Here is a 22391-nt window from a genome sequence, read left to right as displayed (position 1 = left end):
CGCCGAGACGGCGACTCATCCAAAGAAAACGACAAATACAGCTCATCTTCTTCCTTGAGTTAATGAAATAATGCATTATCTTGCGCTAAATGTGGTTTTAGATTCATTCTGCACGTTTCAAAGGCACTCGCTCAAACCAACCGGGCGTTGCTTGCTTCGCATGCCTCGCTTTCATTAGTTGGCGCCTCGTTCGGAAATTTATTAAAAATGATCACATTCGGTTCGTCCTTCTTGACATCACAACGACTCTTGGGATATGTAGTCTTTTTTGCTGCTTTCGGTTTTGAAAAAGGACAAGAAATGATGGAAATATGGAGATAGATACATGGTCCATGCAGCGTTTTAATGCATATTTATGAGTGCAATAAAAATATAAAATTTAAATGACATTATCTCCCGTTTTTCTTTGTCGATTGACTTCAAATAAAAACTGGTGTGGACATCAACTTCCGCACTTTCAAATGAGTCCAACCAGCGGCACGTGGGTGACGTAATTACAGCGTGACGAAGTTTCAAAGACGATATGCGTAAACGCATCGCTGCCGACACGTTCGGTGTTAAAGGGTTAAATACAGGACTACTTACGTTTGATCATGAATGGGCAGGTAAAAAGCTCTCCTCATACACATTAGCTGCACATGTTAGCTGCACAACAACTGCACGCTGCTCTGTTTACGTCTTCGCCGTGTAGTAAAGCATTATTTTGCCATATTCGTATTGATCATTTGGCAGCGACATGCTCCTCTGACATCGGCCGGTTTGTTCAGCGGTCATTGTCCAGCTGCTTCCCCGGCGAGCTCTCCTGTCCGTAGTAGCAGGGGAACGAGCTGTAAATTTATCTCCGCCGGGCGGTTTGCCGATCAGCAAAGACAATCAACAACCCAGTCGTCATGTGAAATGATCCGGGCTAGTTATGTGTGATTTTCCGCTTCGAAGACTTTGAACCATCACTCGGTTTGGGTTAGCGTGTCGGCTAGCTGTCACGCCTCTTGGTTTGTTTACATTCTCCAAAGCCGGGGAAGGGAAATGACATAAGCCTGTTTTCCTCGTTCTGAATAATTCCCCCTCAACGGGCTGACTGGTCCTTCTCAATCCATTTATTCAGCTATTGGGGAAAAATACTTGGATAAAAAGAATATCCTGTAAAAATATTGGAGTAGAGAGACTGAAACAATGACATTTTGCGCCTCTCTTCGTCGCGTTTTCCTCGTTGTGAACAATTCGCCCTCAATGGGCTGCATACTAAATCAGATGAAATCGTGACTCCGCTGACGTCATCCACCTGTTGGGCACGCTCGAGCCCTATAATGGTAGGCGTGGTTAACCGGCAGGTTAAAAGACTAATTTCTCGTCATCTGCGCCTTGCTAAATTGTTGTATATAGTCGAATCGTCTCAAAATATGATTCAAATTCACATAATAATCCTATTTAAGACTTTTTTCTCCTGTCGTACGCACTTTAAGGTGTGTTTGCTGTGGATGCTATTTTACTCAGACAAACACACAAAAATTCAATTTCCCCAATTCATTACAACTGAAGTCATGTTTTTTACAACCTGTCACTGGCTGACATCCTTTTTCTATATTTTTGAAATGTCATAGTGTGTCCCAGAGAGGTGAAATGGATATGTGTTTTTGAAGTGTTAGCATTCGCATTTTACTCGAGAGCTCCTATCCAGCTGGTTTTCCATGTCTCCCATCCCTTCTGTGATGTCTCCCTCCTTTAACACACCTGAATCAAATGATCAGCTCATTGGCAAGCGCGCTGCAGGAGCCTTAGAACGATCCTAAACTGGGAGGACTGGCTGTGAATGCTCATATTTCAGTGCTATTGACGGCGCTAGACATTTTATTCATTCGCCTCTGCCAGTCCAAATGAATTGGATGTTTAGCACCGTCTATGGCAGTCAGTGAGCTAACTTATTTGCCGAAAAATTAACTGGTCCGGCCAAATTGAGTTTTCTTTTTCCCTTCAAACGTAATTTGTAGGATGTATAGAAATAAATTGGTGTTTGTACCTGCGGCCTGTCCTTTCACCTTCTTCTTGCGCTTGTCTTTGCCTTCCTTTCCGCGGTTCTTGGCCAGCTGCAATAGGCTTTTGGAGAGCTGCTTGTTGGTCTCGCCCGTCTTCACGACACTCGAGGACGACGAGGAAGACGATGACATGAACGGGTTGAGGCCGCGAGTCTTGGCTTTGCAGCGCTGCGACGATGAAGATGAGGACGACGACGAAAACGCGTCTAAGGTTTCCAGATCCAAAGACTGGCAGCTTCCCGCTAACTGGGACTCATCCGAGGCGGTGGAGGGAGTCCTCTACAAGTTAATTGAGAATCACATTCAGACGTCTACTTTCTCCTTTTGTTCAAAGTGACTTTGTTTTTGTTCACCTCAGCGCGTCGCAGCTCGTCCATCTTGTCGAGTTGTCTTTGCAGGGCTTCCCTGTCCTTGTCCAGCTTCCTCTGGGCGTCACGTAGCCTCTCCAGGTCCCTCTGGTAGTCCCCCTTCCGACTGGCTAGCTCCCGCCTCTCGTCGTCCAGCGCCCGCTGCTGCTTGGACAGTTCCTCCTCCTGCGGTGAAGAATTGCTTGATTTATTGACACCTTAGAGCGTTGTGACACTGATGAATGGCTTGCCTCAGACCTTCATAGAAATGTCTTAAGTAGAGTTTGTTTCATTATGTTGGTTTAACTTCTTCTATCATACAGGACAATTAAAGTTCGGAGGTGATGTATTCTGTTCGTTGTGTATGCTTTTTGTGTTTAAGATATTGTTGTTTTCATTCATGATGACGATAACGAAATTATCGTATTGGCCCGAATATAAGACTGTGTTTTATGCATTGGAATAAGATTGAAAAAGAGGGGGTCGTCTTATATTCGCGGTCTAGACATTATACCAATTCACGACGCTAGATGACGTCAGATATCATTGAAGTGATGTTCTGTAATGACAGATCTCAGCTACTCTTCCCATTCACGGCGCTAGATGGCGCCAGATATCATTGAAGCGATGTTCTGTCAATACAGATCTCAGCTACTAACCAGTTTGCATTATTTTATTGCAATGTTTTTCCTTATTCAGATTTGTTTCAAGACTACAGTTACAGTGAGACTTCACTTTGATGGTTAATGCAGTTATTGCAATTTTGTTGTTTTATCACAATAGATTGGTTTATTTACATTTCAAAAACCAGAAGCCATTCATTTACGAATGTGATTGCACTTTAGTTTACATATTTAAATGTTCAGATATTAAGATTTGAATGGGGCAAAATAATATGCCTTTTCTCTCAAATATATTGTTATAATCATTTGTTTCAGATGTACTGTAATTATTTTCGGTATAAAAATTAATTTGGTGTTCAAAGAGTCTTTTTTCAAATTTGAGTCTTGCAAAAGAGGGGGTCGTCTTATAATCAGGGCCGTCTTATATTCGGGCCAATACGGTATATTGTCGACGAACAATGTGATTACATTTTGGGATAATAAGGTCAGAGGTCAAATGTCAGAATATGTTGTATTAACATGTATTAGTGATGTCCCTGATCAGATCACATGATTGGAAATCGAGCCGGTCGCGCCATTTTTTCAGAGGATCGGAATCGGGTGATAAGGATTGAGTTTTGAAGAAAAAAAATATATATATATACATATATGTATATATATTAGAGCTGAAACGAATACTCGAGCAACTCTAGTAACTCCAGTTTAAAAACTGATCCGAGTAATTTTATTCACCTCGAGTAATCGTTTATTTTGACAGCTCTAAGCATCACGTTTTGCTCGGACTACTTTTAATGCGGGACAACGCGCTGATGTCACGTGCGTAGAGGAAGAAGCAAAAAAAACAAACTTACTGCAGCCGACAGCCGCTACAAACGACGCCGACGTTGGTTAAACTAGCCCGCATGATGCTACGTTGGTAGCAGGTAGCGTCTGATGCGTCTCATAGAGATCACATGTATGTTGAACTAGATGCAAAATGATAGAGTCAGTGGCGTTAGTAAACAGCCGCCATCTTAAAGCAGTAGAGCACTAAGCGCTAATAAAGAGCGCTAAGCGCTAATAAATAAGATTAACGTTACTGTCACTAGCTCACGTAACGTTAGCCCTGCGGAGGGCTAGGTTTCTATTAATTATGACCACTGTCGATGCGTGGCTAACGTGTCTTACATACAGGCTTTAACATAACATAGCGTTGTGGAGTGATGAAGGTGTAAAATAAAAACTTAATAATGCTAACTATCAATTTTAGCTCAGTAGTCATTGCTGGATAAAACACCAAGTAGCACTGGTCCCTAATGTGCTCCAATACAGCCTGTATCATACATTTATTTTGAACACTGCAAAAACTCAAAATCCAATCAGGACTTACAGTTTAGACTAACTTAAAACTTAACTAGAACTTAAAAATGGCTTGACACAAATAGAAATTCAATTGAAACACGTGGGGGAAAAAATCCTTACTTTTAAGTGATGTGTGTTATCATGCGTAATGGCATTTTTAGGTAAGAAATATATATAAATTTTAATAAGATCTAAAAGTTTTTTGAGTGAAAGCAGTGAATTAGTCTTTTTTTTTTTTTTAATTCTAGTGACATCTGAGATGCAATTGTTGGCTGTTTTCAACAATGTACATCGAAAATAAAGATATTGATTGACTGAAAATGGTTCAATATTAGATGAAATGTCTTGTTTTCTCATGTATATTAATAATTGGTCTTCACCTAAAAATATATATGTTTTATCCGATTACTCGATTAATCGATAGAATTTTCAGTCGATTACTCGATCACTAAAATATTCGATAGCTGCAGCCCTAATATATATATTTTAAGGAAGTGGTCTCTAAACTATTCCAAGCTATAGGGCCGCAGTGGGTGCAGGATTTCATTCCAACAAATCGAGACCACACCTTTTCACCAATCTGGTGTTTTAGAAGTGTAATCAGTTGATTGCAATCAGGTGCTACTTGTTTTAGTAGAAACCACATTGGTTAAAAGGTCTGTGCTTGATCGGTATGAACAAAAACCAGTACCCACAGCGGCCCTCGAGGACCGGTTTGGAGACGCCTGTTTTAAGGGCTAAATAGTAACAAAATAATTCAGAAATACAATAGCATTGCCATAAGAAACAAAATAAGAAAGTACTGTAAACAGTACAGTACAGGTAGTCTCCGGTTTAGTGCGTACCCGACTTCCGTGATTGGACTTGACTACGCGAGTCGTTGACCGCCGTTGTTTTTCTCCAGTCGTTTTTTTTTTAGTCGCCTAACAGTGTCTCATCTGCCACCTCTCAGCATTGATGGTAAGTACAGTATACTATTTGCCATTTAATTTTGTTATTTATTAAGTCTAATTAATCTAAATAATTGATCTCTACAGTAATTGCAAGTCCGTAGTATGTATGCAAGATAACGGGTACGAATAAATGGATTACTATGAAACTTGCAGGATAAGTTTGCAATATGAAACGGAAGAGTTGATTAAAATTGTAATGGCGAGGTGAAAGGTCACTGAGGTCAGAATTTTTTTTAAACCTCAGGAACGAATAAAGGGATTATTATCGCACCTTTGTTTGTTATATGAAAAGAGAGGTAATTACATTTTGGTGTAATGAGGTCAAAGGTCACAGAGGTCAAAAAAGAAGTTTTGCAATAACTTGATAATGGATGAGCCCATTTTAGTCAAATCTGCAGAGTTGTTTATATGATGAGAAGAGAAAGAGTGATGACATTTCTGGGTATAAGGGAAGGGAGTGCCCACTCAAATCAATAGGCGGCGGTTTTCTTTCTCACAGTGCTCTTCTAGTTTTGTCATATGTATTAGTTATTTTGTAAAAAACAGCCCAATTATTGATGAAAAAACATGAAAGCCATTACAAAAGTAGGAAGGTTGAATGTGGTTCCTTAAGGGTTGATAAAGCAAAATATTTGTGGTAAATTTAAAAATTCCTCTAGTTGGTTTATCATTTTGAATAGCATCCAATTAGTTAATTACATTCCTCATTGAGTTTCTGCAATAAAATTACCTGCACGTTCAGCAGTGCCTCCCTGTCACCAAGCAGGCGCTCCCTGAGCTCAAACTCCTTTTCACGTCGGCGCCGCTCGTCAGCGTGCGCTGCTTGCTGTCTCTGCAGTGCCGCCAGGTCCTGCCGCTGCTTCTCCAGGCTGCGCTGCTTTTCCTGCTCGATCAGCGAGCTGGGCCGCGAAGACGGCCGCGACGAGCACGCCAATGGCGAGCGCTCGCTCAGGGCCTGACGCTGGTCCTCTATGAAGCTGTCCTGCTGCACCACAACCGCCTGAACAAGGAACAAGATAAAATGAACTTATCAGAAAACCTAGATATGGTATTTGCTGTAGTAAGAGTAAGTACACGCAAAAAAAAAAAAAAAGATAGTGTGTTGAAGGTTGTAGTACCTGCAGTGTGCTGAGCAGAAAGTGCAGATTGGAAACACTGTGCAGCACCTGCTGTTGGTAAACAGAATTCTATAAGCACCTCTGACATACAAAATGAAGGATTACATGATCAGCTAGACTGGGGTGTCAAATGTACGCGGGGTTGCACTGCCTGACAGTCACGTTGTAGCTCATTTATACTGTACATACAAAATCACAAGCTTTTATTTTGACAATGGCGCCATGAAAACCATACAGTTGTGGTCAAAAGTTTACATACACTTGTGAAGAACATAATGTCATGGGTCTCTTGAGTTTCCAGTTATTTCTACAACTGATTTTTCTCTGATAGAGTGATTGGAACAGATACTTCTTTGTCACAAAAAAACATTCATGAAGTTTGGTTCTTTTATGACTTTATTATGGGTGAACAGAAAAAAGTGATCAAATCTGCTGGGTCAAAAATATAGATACAGCAGCGCTAATATTTGGTAACATGTCCCTTGGCCATTTTCCCGTCAATTAGGCGCTTTTGGTAGCCATCCACAAGCTTCTGGCAAGCTTCTGGTTGAATCTTTGACCACTCCTCTTGACAGAGTTGGTGCAGTTCAGTTAAATTTGATGGCTTTCTGACATAGACTTGTATCTTCAGCATTGTCCACAAGTTCTCAATGGACAATGGACATGGCGCAGTTGGGTGTTCCAACAGGACAATGACCCCAAACACACATCAAAAGTGGTAATGGAATGGCTAAATCAGGCTAGAATTAAGGTTTGCGAATGGCCTTCCCAAAGTCCTGACTTAAACCCCATTGAGAACTTGTGGACAATGCTGAAGAAACAACTCCATGTCAGAAAGCCATCAAATTTAACTGAACTGCACCAATTCTGTCAAGAGGAGTGGTCAAAGATTCAACCAGAAGCTTGCCAGAAGCTTGTGGATGGCTACCAAAAGCGCCTAATTGATGTGAAAATGGCCAAGGGACATGTTACTAATAGCCCCTTTCAGACTTGTATCCCGGTAAATTCCCGTGTAAGGTGAAGCGGGATTTATCCGTGTCATGGGCTTTGGCACATGGGGAAATGTGTGAAAGTGGCTTGATTTACCGCGGGTTGGCGTCTCGGCGCTCTTTGTGCAGGGAGGGCGGCTGGCGCGATTTTATAACCCGGACATTACATCATTTTTGGTCAGCATAGGCTGTCACATTCTGTTGGTCGGCTCGTGTTTTGTTACAGAGCATTCCCGTGATCGTACCTCCAGCCATTTCAAGCTCATCATGCTTGTATTCAAGCCCAGGCGATCCAAGAAAAGGGTGCAGAGATATTAACTTGCTGGATGCCATTCGCCACTTTGTACTCTCGAATTTCGTGCATTTGCTAGCTTGTTCGCCTGCCGCCTCACTTTTGAAACCCTATACGTTTTGCTGGTATTTGAGTCTATTTATTTTGTTTTCTTATCGGCTCTCTGCCTACCGCTTAGGTTTGTATTATTGATCCCCGTCGACCTCCTGTCATGGACCCATTGTGTTATTCCCCTTTTCCGCCATCGCGTGTATTTTTGTTCTTTAATAAACCCTTAAATGCATCCCTCCGTTGTTGTCTGCTTTGAGGTACAACCTTGTTTCCGCAGTTGCAGATCCAAACATCGGCGACAAAATAAACCACACATTTTCAAAGACGGACGATCGACTCTCTTCCTCGGCTCGACGATCCAGCAGCAATTTAATTTCGTTATGTTTTCAGTTTATATTTTGCCATTTCCAGTTTGCCATAATGATAATTGTGATTGTTTACCGCTTTTCGTCTTACTGCGAAGAAAGAGGAAATGACGATCGGCCCGCCATGATATTTACGTCATCAGCCTTCGTGCTATGACCCGGGAGGCAAACCCAGGAAAGTCCCGGACATAATATTAAGACGCAACCCGTAACCCTTTAACGCCTGCAATATGAAGCAATTGTCTGTGAATCACAAAATTTGAAAAATAAGGTCTTAATGAAACCTTTTTTTCAAATTTGTAAAAAAGAAAAACAAATTAATATATGTAATAAGTAAAGATGTCCCGATCGATCGGTCACATCATTTTCAAAGTATCGGAATCGGCAAAAAAATATCGGACATATATATATTTTTTTTTTATATGTTTTATTTAAATCGTATTCTAATTGTATATAACGTTACAGACAAAATGTCTTACACTCATCCAGAGTAGTTTTGGCTTAAAGTAGGGCTATCAAATTTATTGCATTAACGGCGGTAATTATTTTTTCTGAATTAATCATGTTAAATAAATAACGCTTGCGCTGCACGACCCACTCATGCACTGTCGCATTCAATCTGTAAAGGCGCCGTTTTACCAATATATAGTGCTAACCGCAGCGTATACTGAGTACAGAGAATTTTAACAGCCTTTGGAGCCTTTTTTTTATTTGGCCAGAGCCTTACATTCCCTCTCTCAGCATTTAAATTAACGTGGGAGGCAATGTGGGGAAGAAAGGTGGTAGTTGATCATTTTCTTAACACCCTATGTTCTTTCCCAACGCAGAGAAGATATATCAATTGGTGCCCCTACGCACAGTCGTGGTTGCACTTCCCATCATGCATTTGGGTTGAATGGCTGCAGTATCATTTACTGAAAGCTCAACAAATACACTAGATGGCAATATTTAGTTACAATATACAAAGTCACATTTATCCTTCACGAATTACAAGTCTTTCTATCTGTGGATCCCTTTCACAGAAAGAATGTTAATAATGTAAATGCCATCTTGAGGATTTATTGTCATAATAAACAAATACAGTACTTATGTACTGTATGTTGAATGTATATATTCGTCCAAATTTTATTCATTTTTTTCTTAATGCATTGCCAAAATGTATACGATCGGGGAAAATTATCGGGAATGATTGGAATTGAATCGGGAGCAAAAAAACATGACCGGAACAACCCTAGTAATAAGCACTCTAATATCTATAACCCTTGCAAAATCCGTTTTTTTTTTCTCATGGAACCTGCAGATGCATTAGTTGACTTGCATCGATTTTTTTTTTTTTTTTTTTTTGAGGAATGATATTTCAAAATTCTGAATTAGTCTCAAAATCATGAAATTCTAAGTTTATCAAATGCGATACATTTGGCAAGAAGGGGTTAAATGTCCGCGTAATCTCCGTCTCAGTCGACCTGGGAAATTGTTTCCACACACAAGGGCTACCTGTTTAAATCCCGGTATTTTAATGGTGTTCAGGTATGTGTGAAAGGAGCTATTGTGAATTGAATAAACAATGAAAATGTGTTTGACTGGATTTGTTATTGGCAATGAAAGGGGCTTTTTTTTCCGGATGAATCACTCTGGATTGCAAGAAAATTTTAACACTTTGAAAGTGGAACGTGTAAATCAGTTGTAAAATGCAAGAGATTGGAACCAAAGTTTTTGCGACAAAAAAGAGCAATGATATAAGTGAGATGCTTCGATTTCGTCAAAGCATTCCCACAATAACTACTGTATTTTTTGGACTATACTTACACTTATATACTTCTTTTTTTTTTCTTTTAATAAAATATTAACATTGTGCCTTATAATCCAGTGAGCCTTATGGTTGAATTCTGTGTGTGCTGGACCTGAACCTATTTCATGGAGCATAACTGTATTCTACTGCTCCGTAAAATGCTCAAGGCACTCATTCATTAAACCCATAAATACATAAATAATTCAATTAAAAAATAATAATCTTAATGTTAAAAGATAAAGAACAAATGAAAATACAGTGCATTGATGCACTAATGCACATTTAAATCACCCCCTTATGTATTTATGTATGTACGAAAATAAATTAATTCGTTGATTTACAGTTCAGAATGATACGGCATTGATTCATACATGGTATGCCATTTATAAAATGGATAAGAACAGCAATTAACAAGTGCTTCTGTGAAAATGAGCTGCGCGGATGCTGAAAATACCATCTCGGCCGGTTTCCATATCAACGGCGGCCAAGCTAATCAGGTTAGCGACAGGAAATGGCCTCTTTACCTCGCTGTTTCTCTTGAGCAGCTGCAGCAGGTTGGCGTTTCCTCCCTGTCGATACACACAAGGACATACATCAGCGTCATGTGCTTGCGCTGGTGTGAATGCGCGCGGGGCCGAGCTGTTGTCAGACGATTACGTAAGAATTATGCAACGATGGGACCAGAAAACAGTCAACTTTACAAGAAAACCACCAACTTAAATGCCGAATAATATCATTATGTAATGTGTGAGCTTTATTTTCCCGTTGTTCATGACAACCATCACCATGCGCGGTAGCACGAATGAAAACATACTAAGAATCGGCAGTGAAAAGAAGAATCGTGGAAGGGAATAATTGTGTCTCAGTACCATGGATGTCACAGTGTGAGTTGCAGCTGATGAGATGATGGACTCACCCCTCTTTTACAATAGAAAAAGATTTTCTCGCCATAATCCATAAATAAAATTCTACTGTACAGTGGATCACATGTGTGCTTGTATGTGTCATGTGATAAATGTCGTCATTTCGGACAAAAGCAATAATACATCAAGGTCGAGTCAATGGCGAAATCGTCATACCTTCTTTAGGACGCTGTCGGACTCCGTCCTCCGCAGGTCTCTGGTGGCCTCCTCGCTCTCATCTTTATCTCCACCTGAAGGATATGAGGCAGGCATAGACCAGTCAGCATCCATCTCACTAAGCTATGTCACAGAGGCCACCATATATCTGCAGAAGCTATGAAATAGGTGGAAATTCTGTCTTGATCATCCATGGTAGCTTTTGCATTACATGCAAAGCTACCATTTTTAAAGAGGCTAATTTATTATCCAGCCATGTAAGTCCATGACAATGAGGTCCATGTGCGTCGATTCTATTGACACGCATGTACGTCGATGCTAATGACTGCCACATATGTCAATTCAATTAATAAGAAGCAACCTGATATCAACAGGAAGAAGAGGCGCTGGAAGTCACTCACAGCACGGGGTGCTGAGAATCTTTTTTTTAAGTGTTTCCCCATTAAAAACAGCCGTTGCGGTCCAAATATGTCATGCTAGTGTGTTTTCCCCATACAAGGCACGCCCAATGGCAGTACACATGCATGCTAGATAGTTTACGTACTACTACTAGGCTACTACAAAGACAGTGTTCTATTTCACGTACAGTGTGTGTTGGATTTTTTGTATTGGAAATAAAAGCGCCTGTGTATTGTAATGCAAATCCCCGCAGCTAGAAGGCACAATGACACACAAACACATAAGCCTCAGTTTAACACCCCTTTTTCACAACACTAAAATAAATTGCACACGAATATCCAAAACCTCTCTGCACTGCGTCAGCAACAACAATAATATGGCTACAGTGCAAGCATGTCTTACTTATTTGAAGACACCAAAGGTAGACATTTTTTACTTTCAATTGAATTTTAGAAAATTTTGCCGTGTTTGTAAAGAATAAAAATCGCTAATTGTTATTGCACCATGTTAACGCCTCCTCTGTCAGCAGTTTACTTTTCCGTTTTAATAGCGCCTTATTCAACGTGATCCAGGTGTCATGTTGTGACCATGGTATTAAAAAAAAAAAAACAAAAAACTTTTCAACATATATTTAATCCCAAAACTTATATATTCTATTGTTTCAATGTTTTATTTATTTAAATATTGAAAAAAAAAATCTACCATAAAAGCGGCATGGAAAATGAATGAATGAACTTTTTTTCTCCCCAACACCAGGGAGTGCTGCTGCACCATCAGCACCCCACTTCCCGTGCCACTGACAGGAAGCGATCCTGAAATTCCACAAAATCAATCGGAAGTGACTCTGAACTGCCCCCTGGAAGTGTTTTAAGTCTTTAGTGAACCCGAAACGCCCCAAATAACATAAATTGAAATAAAAGCCACAGGAAGAGACCCAGAAATGCCACAAAATCAACAGGAAGTGACTCTAAAACTTCCCAAACTCAACATGAACCGTAATAGGTGTTTAGTGACCCTGAAATGCCCCCAAACCAACAGGGAGAGACTCCGAAATGCCCCCAAATAACACAAAGGCTACGTTCATACTACAGGTCTTAATGCACGAATCCGATTTTTTCGTGTTTTTCCGACTCGAGTGAGGCATTAACTTGACGGTCTGAACGTGACAAGTCGCATAGAACGGGACCATTTCAAATCCGATCTGGGTCACTTTCGTATGTGGTCTAAATCCGATCTGGGCCACATTTTTCCAGATTGTCGCGGCGGTCTGTACTGTCCAGTCCCGCAAATCGGATTTAATGCAGCAATTACGTCATCAAATAGCGAGAGAGTCGTTACCGTAGCGATGCACCTGTGCGTTATTAGCGCCTAGCTTGCAGTGAACACGGCTTTTGAGGAAGAGCTGAGCTTGACAACAGTCATAAAAGATAAAAATGGGTTGAGGATAAGCCTGAGAATGCTCAGTTTTCTCTCTGTTCCAAGTGAGCAATATTTCAACATTGCCTCCACGGCCGAGAGTCGGGACAAACTGCCCGTATGTGTGTGTGACGTGCACGGACAGTGCGTCCATGCTATCGAGCCATATAAACTTTGAATATTTGCCTAAACGGGGATTATTTATGTCTGTTATTTGTGTCTACCTTTTGAAAAGCAAAATATGATATCCCTGGAATGACGGATGACGTCTGTCATTTGTTTTGATGGTTCTGCGCATGCGGGTCTTCTTGCTTAGCGGGTGTCGGACTGCGAATTAGTGCGCATGCGTAATACTTGAATGGTCTCAATGGATAAAGGCAGCCTGAACGGGCATGCCAAAAAAACGGATATGACAAAAAATCGGATTCGTGCATTAAGACCTGTAGTATGAACGTAGCCAAAGTGACATGATATTAACAGGAAGTGACGCGATTCAACTGAAAGTGACCAGAAAATGCCACAAAATCAACACAAAGTCACTCTAAAACTCCCCGAAATCTTAGATGTTTAGTGACCCATAGGCTGGGTTAATACTGCAGGTCTTAATGCACAATTCCGTTTTTTTTTTTTTTTTTGTCATATATTTTTTTGGCATGCCCGTTAAGACAGCTTTTGTCCAGTGAGCCCCTTCAAGTATTATGCATGCGCACGCGCTGAGCAAACTGACTCGCATGCACAGAAGCATCAAAACAGATGACCACATACTGAAATTTTGATTATTTGGCGCACAGAAAGAAAATCGAGCATTACCATGCTTATCCTTTTCTTCATTTTATTTTTTTTATGACTGTGGTAAAGCCCCCTCCTGCGTAAAAGCCGAGCTCAAGCTAGGGGCTAACGCTAATGCACAGCTATTGCTGCCCTCCTACTTGCTGCTCTCGCTCTTTGCTGACGTAATTGCTGCATGAATTCCAATTTGGGAGACATAACAGTTCGGACCGCCGCCACATTCTGGAAAAATGCGGCCTAGATTGGATTTAAACCACATTTGAAAGTGACTTAGATCGGATTTGAAATGGTCCACTTCTATGCGACTTGTCCCGTTCAGACTGTCAACTTAATGCCTCACTCGAGTCAGAAAAACATGGAAAAAAATCAGAATTGTGCATTAAGACCTGTGGTCTGAACCTAGCTTTAATGACCCTGAAACACTCCCAAATCAAAAGAAAGTGACCTAATTTCAAAAGGAGGCGGCTCCGAAATGCCCCCTAATAAGACGAAGTGACATCAAATAAACAGGAAGTGACCAGATTCAACAGGATGTGACTCCGAAATGACACACAATCAACAGGAAGTCATTCTAAAATCCCAAAGCCACAGGAATTGTCTTAGGTGTTTAGTGACCCTTAAATGCCCCCAAATTAAAAGAAAGTGACCTAATATCAAGTACAAGTGATTCTAAGACTTCCCAAAATCAACAGAAAGTCTTAGGTATTTACCTACAATGCCAAAATGACCATTGCAATTTCTCCAGATAGTTTTTATTTACAATCTACAAGAAAAAATACAAATAAAACTACAAAAAATGCAATTTCTGGGGAAATTGCAATGTTAGCTTTGCTGTGATGGTTGGTATATCGGGTCACTTCTTGTTCATTTTGAGGCATTTTGGGGTCACGTCCTGTTGATTTGGGGGGATTTAAGTACATCGCCATAAATGTCGTGGACGTATATGGGCGTAAAGGCATCCCAGTCGAATATCAATGGGTTTTAATGGGAGGTTTTTGGTCAAAAATCACAACCACCATTAGAGACATGGTTTCGGATGTGCCAATGTAGAGTTTTGAAGTTCTAGGTTGGAAATCAATTGGAGTGAATGGTAGATTTTGTGCCATTGAAATGAATAGTGAAGAAGGCCATTGGAAATGAATGGGAAATGTTGCCCATTTGAAATGAATGTGAAAGTTTTTGGCAAAGTTTGGCAAAACCGTACATTTTCAGCAAAAACTGTATCCAACTTTTATGCCTCTTATCGTCCTGTTTTTTTTATGTATGAATCATGTGAATTTGATAAAATCATGGGAAAATCACATTTAGAAGTTTCCCTTTGTTTTTGTTTTTTTTCCAAGAACTTTTGGGCAAACGGTAATATTTTTTAAGCGAGCCTGCGTTGCGCGGGGATTCTGGTCATTTTTGTGTTTTAATATTACAGGTGGTAGCTTTTGCATTACATGCAAAGCTTCAATTAACATTATTAAATTCCTGAATTAAAGCTTACTGGTGTATCTAAGGAAATCTTGTCAAACACACTTACTTTTACTTAGCTGCATCTGGTGACTGTCAAAGCCGCCGAATGTCTCGGCCCGTCGGGGCAGGCATCCCGATCCGGGCGCTCCTACGCCATCTTGTACGCCCGCCATAGCCCCGCCCAGGCTGCTGTTCACAAGGGTCTGCAGAGTCTCCACTGTCACAAACACACACACAAAATCGATGCACGGTCAGTAGACAAATCATTTAGATAACTGAGTTACATGAGCGGTTGCCAGGCAACAACCTGTTCCATATATACATTGCATTCAAATATGTTGACGAGACTTCAGCTCTGTGTGTGTGTGTCTACTTCGGCACAAGCGTGTGTGCGTGTGTGTGTGTGTGTGTACGTCAGCACAAGTAATCACATTAACGCTGCTGCAATGTTCAACATGAGGCATACAAGTGGAAAGATGAAGTATATTCGTTTTTTCCCCTGTATATTTCAATTATAAATATAAATACATATAGTGCATCCATTAAGTATTCACAGCAATTCAGTTTTTCCACATTTTTTCCAAAATTCTGTAATCAACTTTATTATAATTCTTTATAACATTAAAAACATTACAAATACTCAACCTTAGCTCAGTTCTTGGTTAGCGTGACATCATTTGCGAGCGGTGTGTGTGTGTGTTTGCGTGCGAGTGAGTACGTACGCCAATGGAATTCATCACATTATTATTGCTGCTATGTTCACTTTGGGATGTACAAGCAGAAATGTGTATCTATTCTGACATTTTAAAAGCCCAGGTATTATATTCAAATCGCTTCACTTTTTGCACAATTTATGTTTTCTGTTATGTTTCAAAACTAATTACAATTTTGCTGTGAAATTCCAAACACAACACCCCTAGATGACAACATGTTTATATTTTTTAAATTAAAGGGAACCTCAGACTTACTTGTAGGCTCTAATAAGGCACAATTGTTGTCTTTTAATACAAAACATTATTAGAAACACATTTGCCATTGATTTAAAAATCTATAATATTTAGTACATGTTTTGACCTACGGAGGGCGCTATGTTTTACGTGCGCAATGCATGTTGGGCTGGGCTGGGTTCCCAACGTCATACCGACATCCAATTGCAGCTCATCAGCACAGTCTTTAAACCGATCCTAGGCGGCTTGCTGAGATATTGACTTGCTTCCATTTTACAGTTTGTATATCCCATCATTGCTAGTTGCATTGTTGCCTTGTTTTTTTGTTTGTTTGTCTCACTGCAGTTTTCCCTTGAGATTTTATTTTATTGATCCCGACCTACTGTCACGGACTTTTGTGTCTCTCCTTTTGTGATCGCCTGTTTTTTTGTGTGTGTTCAATAAGCCCTTTTACGTAATCCCTATGTTGTTGTTGTCTGCTTGCTGTCTGAAGTAGGCCATGTTTTTTTAATTCCATGGTCCAGCCAGCCACACTTTCTTTTCAGTTGCATTTCCCTTTCAGGTTTTACCTCACAGACCGACAATGCATGTGGGTTGTGATTACCGTATTGGCCCGAATATAAGACGGCCCTGATTATAAGCGACCCCTTCTTTTTCAAGACTCAAGTTTGAAAAAAAGACTTTTTGAACACCAAATTAATTTTTATACAGAAAATAATTACAGTACATCTGAAAGAAATGATTATAACAATATATTTGAGAGAAAAAGCATATTATTTTTGCCTCATTCAAATCTTAATATCTGAACATTTAAATATGTGAACTAAAGTGCAACCACATTCATAAATGAATGGCTTCTGGTTTTTGAAATGTAAATAAACCAATCTATTGTGATAAAACAACAAAATTGCAATAACTGCATTAACCACCAAAGTGAAGTCTAACTAACTGTAGTCTTGAAACAAATCTGAATAAGGAAAAAAACTTGCAATAAAATAATGCAAACTAGTTAAACTTGAGAGTAGCTGAGATCTGTCATGACAGAACATCGCTTCAATGATATCTGGCGCCATCTAGCATCGGGAATGGGTATAACCTCTAGACCACGAATATAAGACCACCCCCACTTTTTCAGTCTTATTTCAATGCAAAAAATCACCGTCTTATATTCGGGCCAATACGGTACTTTATAAGGAAAATCATGACCAACGTCAGGCGGACGTATAGTCCGGTGGTCTGAGCGCTTGTCTGTCGCACAGGAAATGTGGGTTCGAATCCCCCCGGTGACCTTCATTTAATTGCTTTTGCTGCTCCTTTGTGAAATATCGACAGTGTTGTCCTGCTCATCACCCCGCTTGGGTACAAATTGTAAGGGCAGAACTGATGACATGTTTATGTAGCTCACGAGTGACACTGTGGAAGCACGGCAGCGCTGCCCAATGACGTCACCACCCAGAGTGCATTGCGTCGTCAACAACAATGGCGACATACTACCATAATTTTTGCACCTGACTATAAACTGCCACCCACCAAATTTGACACAAAAACGACATTTGTTCATAGATAAGCCGCACTGGACTATAAGCTGCAGCTGTCCTCACTGTATTATGGGATATTTACACCAAAAGATATTAACCAGTAACACTTATTTGACAGCGGCATCATACGACTGTCATAAGACCAAATGAACCACCATGAAGCTTTGAACCAATTGGCTGCAAAGCTTCATTGGTTCAAGAAGCTTCATTGGCCATCACTGCTCCCTTGGGGGGGACAGTCTTATGACGCCGCTGTCAAATAAAGTGTTAACTATTAACCCAAATAAATCAACAAATAAGCTGCACTGGACTGACTATAAACCGCAGGATTCAAAATGAAAGAAAAAAGTAGCAGCTTATAGTACAAAAATTACGGTAGTTAAACTAATTTTTTCAAATTTGATAAAAACGTAAACATTAAGAGGGGTTTGACTATGAAATCATTATAACTCATACCAACATTTATCTTTTAAGAACTACGTCTTTCTGTCCGTGGTTCCCTTTAAGAATGACATTGCACAGCCGTTTTCAGATCCTTCTTTTTCTCTCACCTATTAAGTGAAAAAATCAGGTTTGTGACAAAATGTAGATAAAAGTAAGCACCACAAAGACTTTCTAGATGCCCGCTATGTTTATGTAATTATGTGTATCTAAATTGTTGTTAAACAGAGCAAGGGAGGACACAAATGTGTATTTTATCTAATCAAGTGGAAATAACAGTTAGCGTGCATTGATGAAATGAGGCGGAACGCATGAAAAGGAAAACAACTGTGGTGCAAAATGAGGCATTTTCAACAGGGCTTGAATTGATTGTTTTTCAAAGTCGACTAGCAATATTCATTATCGCTAATTACGATGGCTACATGCTAACAACGAGAGTACGAGGCTCTCCTTTATGTTGTTTTCAGCCACAATGAGGAAATATTTTCGGATAGACTTTGACGCCTGCCAACCCGCTAAATGCAAGTCAATTTTGGCTTTGCGATTCCTCCTACCCACTTTGGCAAATGTCGTCTTCTTTTCCTTTTGGCTTTTCCCTTCAGTGGTCGCCACAGTAAAATTTAAATGTGCCTGTGTGTGTACGTAGGACACATTACCATGACTTTGCTTGACAGTTCATAATTGTTCAAATTAAATTTTAACACAATATTAAAGGGACAATGCGGATTTTGTCAATTTTTTATTTTTTCAACTAATTTTTTACTCCCAACTGCCACCTCTGGCCCTTCTGGCCCAAAGCGTACTTATAGCTCGTGCATGGCAGGCATGGTTGTACGAACACAAACATAAAGCAACGAGCGTTTGGCCCATTAAATCAGAACAGGAAACATAACAATTAATAGCAAGTCCTAAGTGGGTTAGAAAAGTGTTTTTGCCAAGCAGGGACAATGCAGGTGCTTGGTGAAACAGCACTGCTGCCGCGGGGACGTGCGTGGACGTGCACAGGTGCGTTCGCCTAGATTTGTTGACCCAAACCCTCTCTCCTGAAGATAAGGAAAAAGTCCGTCTCAGTTAAATGAATTAAATGTATTTTAAATTAACTCTAAAAATCCTGTATAGTCCCTTTAAATGTGATTGCACCACACAGTGTTGGTAATATGTGAAATAAAGTTTAACTGGGTTTCGTATGCATCTACGCGCTAAATTTAATATTCTCTATTTACAACTAAAAATTGTTTGGAAAACAAAAATGTCATACTGTTGCAATTGTCGAGTCTGGAAACAGTTGTTGTGTTTTACATGCTGTTCCTAAATGCACCGTGTGACTGACTGGAGAGAGAGTGACAACGGTGGAAGCGCGACGGCTGTTGTTTTTATTGTCTTGTTTTGTTGGCGTCGGCCACAGTATACAGTCACCGTGTTCGTGCTCTCGGTTGCAAATAAATTATTGAAAACCCTAACGAGGTTGGTTTTGTTCTTGTACATTCTATACAGGTAGCTCACAGGTTACGAACGAGTTCCATTCCTACGCTGGCGACGTAACCCAAATTTCCGCGCAAGTCGGAATTAACCCTTCAAAAAAAAACTATCCAAAAAGTCAAAAGTATTTTATTTTGTTTAACTCATTCACTCCCAGCCATTTTCACCGGAGTAACCGCCTTCGCTCCCGGCCGTTTTACTGGATTTTCACTGATGTTGCAAGGCCCACAGAAAATTCTGTTCTATTGCTATATAAACATGGAACCCACCAAAAGAAAGATTAGACACTCTTCCTTCAGCAGGAAAAAAAAGTTAGTTCATATCTTTTTCCATTCTTAAATATCAGCATTAAAAAATAGCTTAGTTTGAGCCATTTTCCAATTTCTGATGAAAAGTCAGAGGAATTGAGCTTTTTGTAAAAGCATACATTTCAAACATAACTTTGACTTTAAAATAGCTATTTTTGGCTTTTGTGACATCCCAAACATCTGAATAATGTTTTCCTTCTACAAAATTACAAACAAGACAAATAGAGCTTTTGATATCAAAGTAACAATTTATTTACACATAACTAAACTATTGAACTGAGAGATTGACACTGTTGTGGCCGCGGCTGTATCGGCAGACGGGGTAAATTTTCCCCTCATCACCGCCTGTCTGTCGCATAAAGATAGATTTTTAAAAATCTTTCTTTTGTAGTAACCACTACCTTATAAGAGAATTCACCTAGGGAACTTGTGTGGGCCATGTGCCTTGTGTTTTACATCGTTCTCCACATTTTTCTCACGCTTCTTACTTCTTTCAACTTCCTTTTCCTGACTATCTCTCTTGACTCATTTCCTTTCATGGTCCGATATGAGTTCTTCCCAAACGTGCTACTGCCCTCCAGTGGCCAGTTTTATTGCTTTAAAATGGATTTTGAGCGTTGTGCTTTGGAACGAACTTGCATCAGAACCTAGAGATGTCTCTTGAGAAAAGAAAAAACGTAAAAGACGTATAAATACGTTTTTGGGACATTGAAACAATTAAAAATAGAACGTATTTATAGGTTTTTTTTGGAGCGAGCGTCCTCTTAAACTGTTTTTGTATTGTTTTCGTTTTGTTGGCGTCTGCTACAACTAAAACGTTTGAATTTTTATGGTCGAAAACATTTTGATTATCCCTTTATTGCCAAATGTATCACATTTGATACACCTAAAATTCATAATTTACAGAGTAATTCAGAATTTTGACATTTCTTTTTGGAAAAAAAAATGATGGATGCAAGTCAACACATGCATCTGCAGGTTACATGAGGAAAAAAAAAACAGGATTTCGCTAGAGTTATAGATATTAGAGCGCTTATCACTAGGGCCGTCAAATTTATCATGTTAACAGGCGGTAATTATTTTTTTTAAATTAATCACATTGAAATATTTAACGCATGCGCGGAATGACCCACTCACGCATTGCCACAAATAAGACTACAATGGCGCTATTTTACGTATATACAATTGAATGGAGTAGACACAAGCATTCATTAGGACTGTGTTTAAAACTGGCAAAAGCTTTGACATCTCTTCCACAACAATTATATCTATTGTGGGAAGCGGCGTGGGGAAGAGTAACAGAAGTTGATCTTTTTCTTAACACCCTGTATTGTACCCAACGCAAAGAAGATATACCATTTGCAGCCACCACACACAGTCATGGTTGGCCCACTTCCCATCATGCATTTGGGCAGAACAGTTAAGTCGCTACAGTATCATTTACTGAAAGCTCAACAAATACACTAGATGGCAATACTAGACTACAATACTACTAATAATAAGACGTGTCCCCCAAACGTCCCCGATTCCATTGACGCTTATAGGGGGCGCTGCCATTGATGGCCATGGACATCCAAATTTCCCATTCATTTCTCATGGCATTTACTTTGTTTAATGCCATTGACAAGCATGTTTCCCCATTGTATTGATGCCAATGTACTTGCTTTCCATTGACGCCTATGTAAGTCGATGCCACTGACAGCCATGGACGTCCAAAATTTTTCCAAATCAACAGAAAATTACCAGCTATCAGTAAGACGTGTCCCCTAAACGTCCCCGATTCCATTGACGCTTATAGGGGGTGCTGCCATTAATGGCCATGGACGTCCAAATTTCCCATTCATTTCTCATGGCATTTCCTTTGTTTAATGCCATGACGGGCATATTTCTCCATTGTATTGATGCCAATGTACTTGCTTTCCATTGACGCCTATGTAAGTCGATGCCATTGACAGCCATGGACGTCCAAAATTTTTCCCATTCATTTTCAATGGGGAAAAAACAAAATTTCCCCAAATCAACAGAAAATTACCAGGTATCAATAGGACCTGTCCCCCAAACGTCCCCGACTCCATTGACGCTTATAGGGGGTGCTGCCATTGACTGCTATGAACGTCCAAATTTTTTCCCATTCATTTTCAATGGCAAAAAAAACAATGTCCTCAAATCAACAGGAAATAACCAGATATCAATAGGACACGCCCCCAAATGTCCTGATATGATCAGGCCACGCCCCAAAAATGTTCCCAAATGACCTTATATGATCAGGCGATGCCCCCAAAATGTTCCCAAATGACCTTATATAATCAGGCCACGCCCCCTAAATGTTCCCAAATGACCTGATATGACTAGGCCACGCCCCCAGATGCTCCCAAATGACCTGATATGAATAGGCCACGCCTCCCAAATGTTCCTAATTGACCTGATACCATTATCCCAGGCCCCATAAATGTCCCCAAATAGACAGCAAGTGACCTGATATTGCCCCCAAATTGTCCCCAAAACAACCTAGGCTGGGGCTAAGATCTGCATCTCCACATGGCAAAGACCAGAAGTAATTTCTCACGAAATTGCAGTTTTCTAGTTACACATATTTATTTTGACATTTCTTTTTACAAATTTGAAAAAAAGGTTTC

The 22391-nt window shown here is 40.1% G+C and overlaps 1 protein-coding gene across 9 annotated transcripts in view; it reads right to left on the bottom strand.

Moving 5' to 3' along the window:
- Window positions 1–22391, bottom strand: part of LOC130921629 (A-kinase anchor protein 13) — a 276582-nt gene that overhangs the window by 7584 nt on the left and 246607 nt on the right. For 8 of the 9 annotated variants that reach the window (XM_057845733.1, XM_057845767.1, XM_057845785.1 and 5 more), the window contains 7 exons: window positions 15110–15259; window positions 10981–11054; window positions 10426–10470; window positions 6416–6466; window positions 6028–6297; window positions 2387–2566; window positions 2018–2312 (listed from right to left, as the gene is read on the bottom strand). In XM_057845733.1, the coding sequence (XP_057701716.1) occupies window positions 2018–2312; window positions 2387–2566; window positions 6028–6297; window positions 6416–6466; window positions 10426–10470; window positions 10981–11054; window positions 15110–15259 (1065 nt within the window). The remainder of the gene's footprint in view (window positions 1–2017; window positions 2313–2386; window positions 2567–6027; window positions 6298–6415; window positions 6467–10425; window positions 10471–10980; window positions 11055–15109; window positions 15260–22391) is intronic. The other variant, XM_057845759.1, reaches the window with a different exon arrangement.

This window comes from Corythoichthys intestinalis, chromosome 1, assembly GCF_030265065.1.
Source record: "Corythoichthys intestinalis isolate RoL2023-P3 chromosome 1, ASM3026506v1, whole genome shotgun sequence".
NCBI classification, from domain to species: domain Eukaryota; kingdom Metazoa; phylum Chordata; class Actinopteri; order Syngnathiformes; family Syngnathidae; genus Corythoichthys; species Corythoichthys intestinalis.
This window is presented reverse-complemented; position numbering and strand designations above follow the sequence as displayed.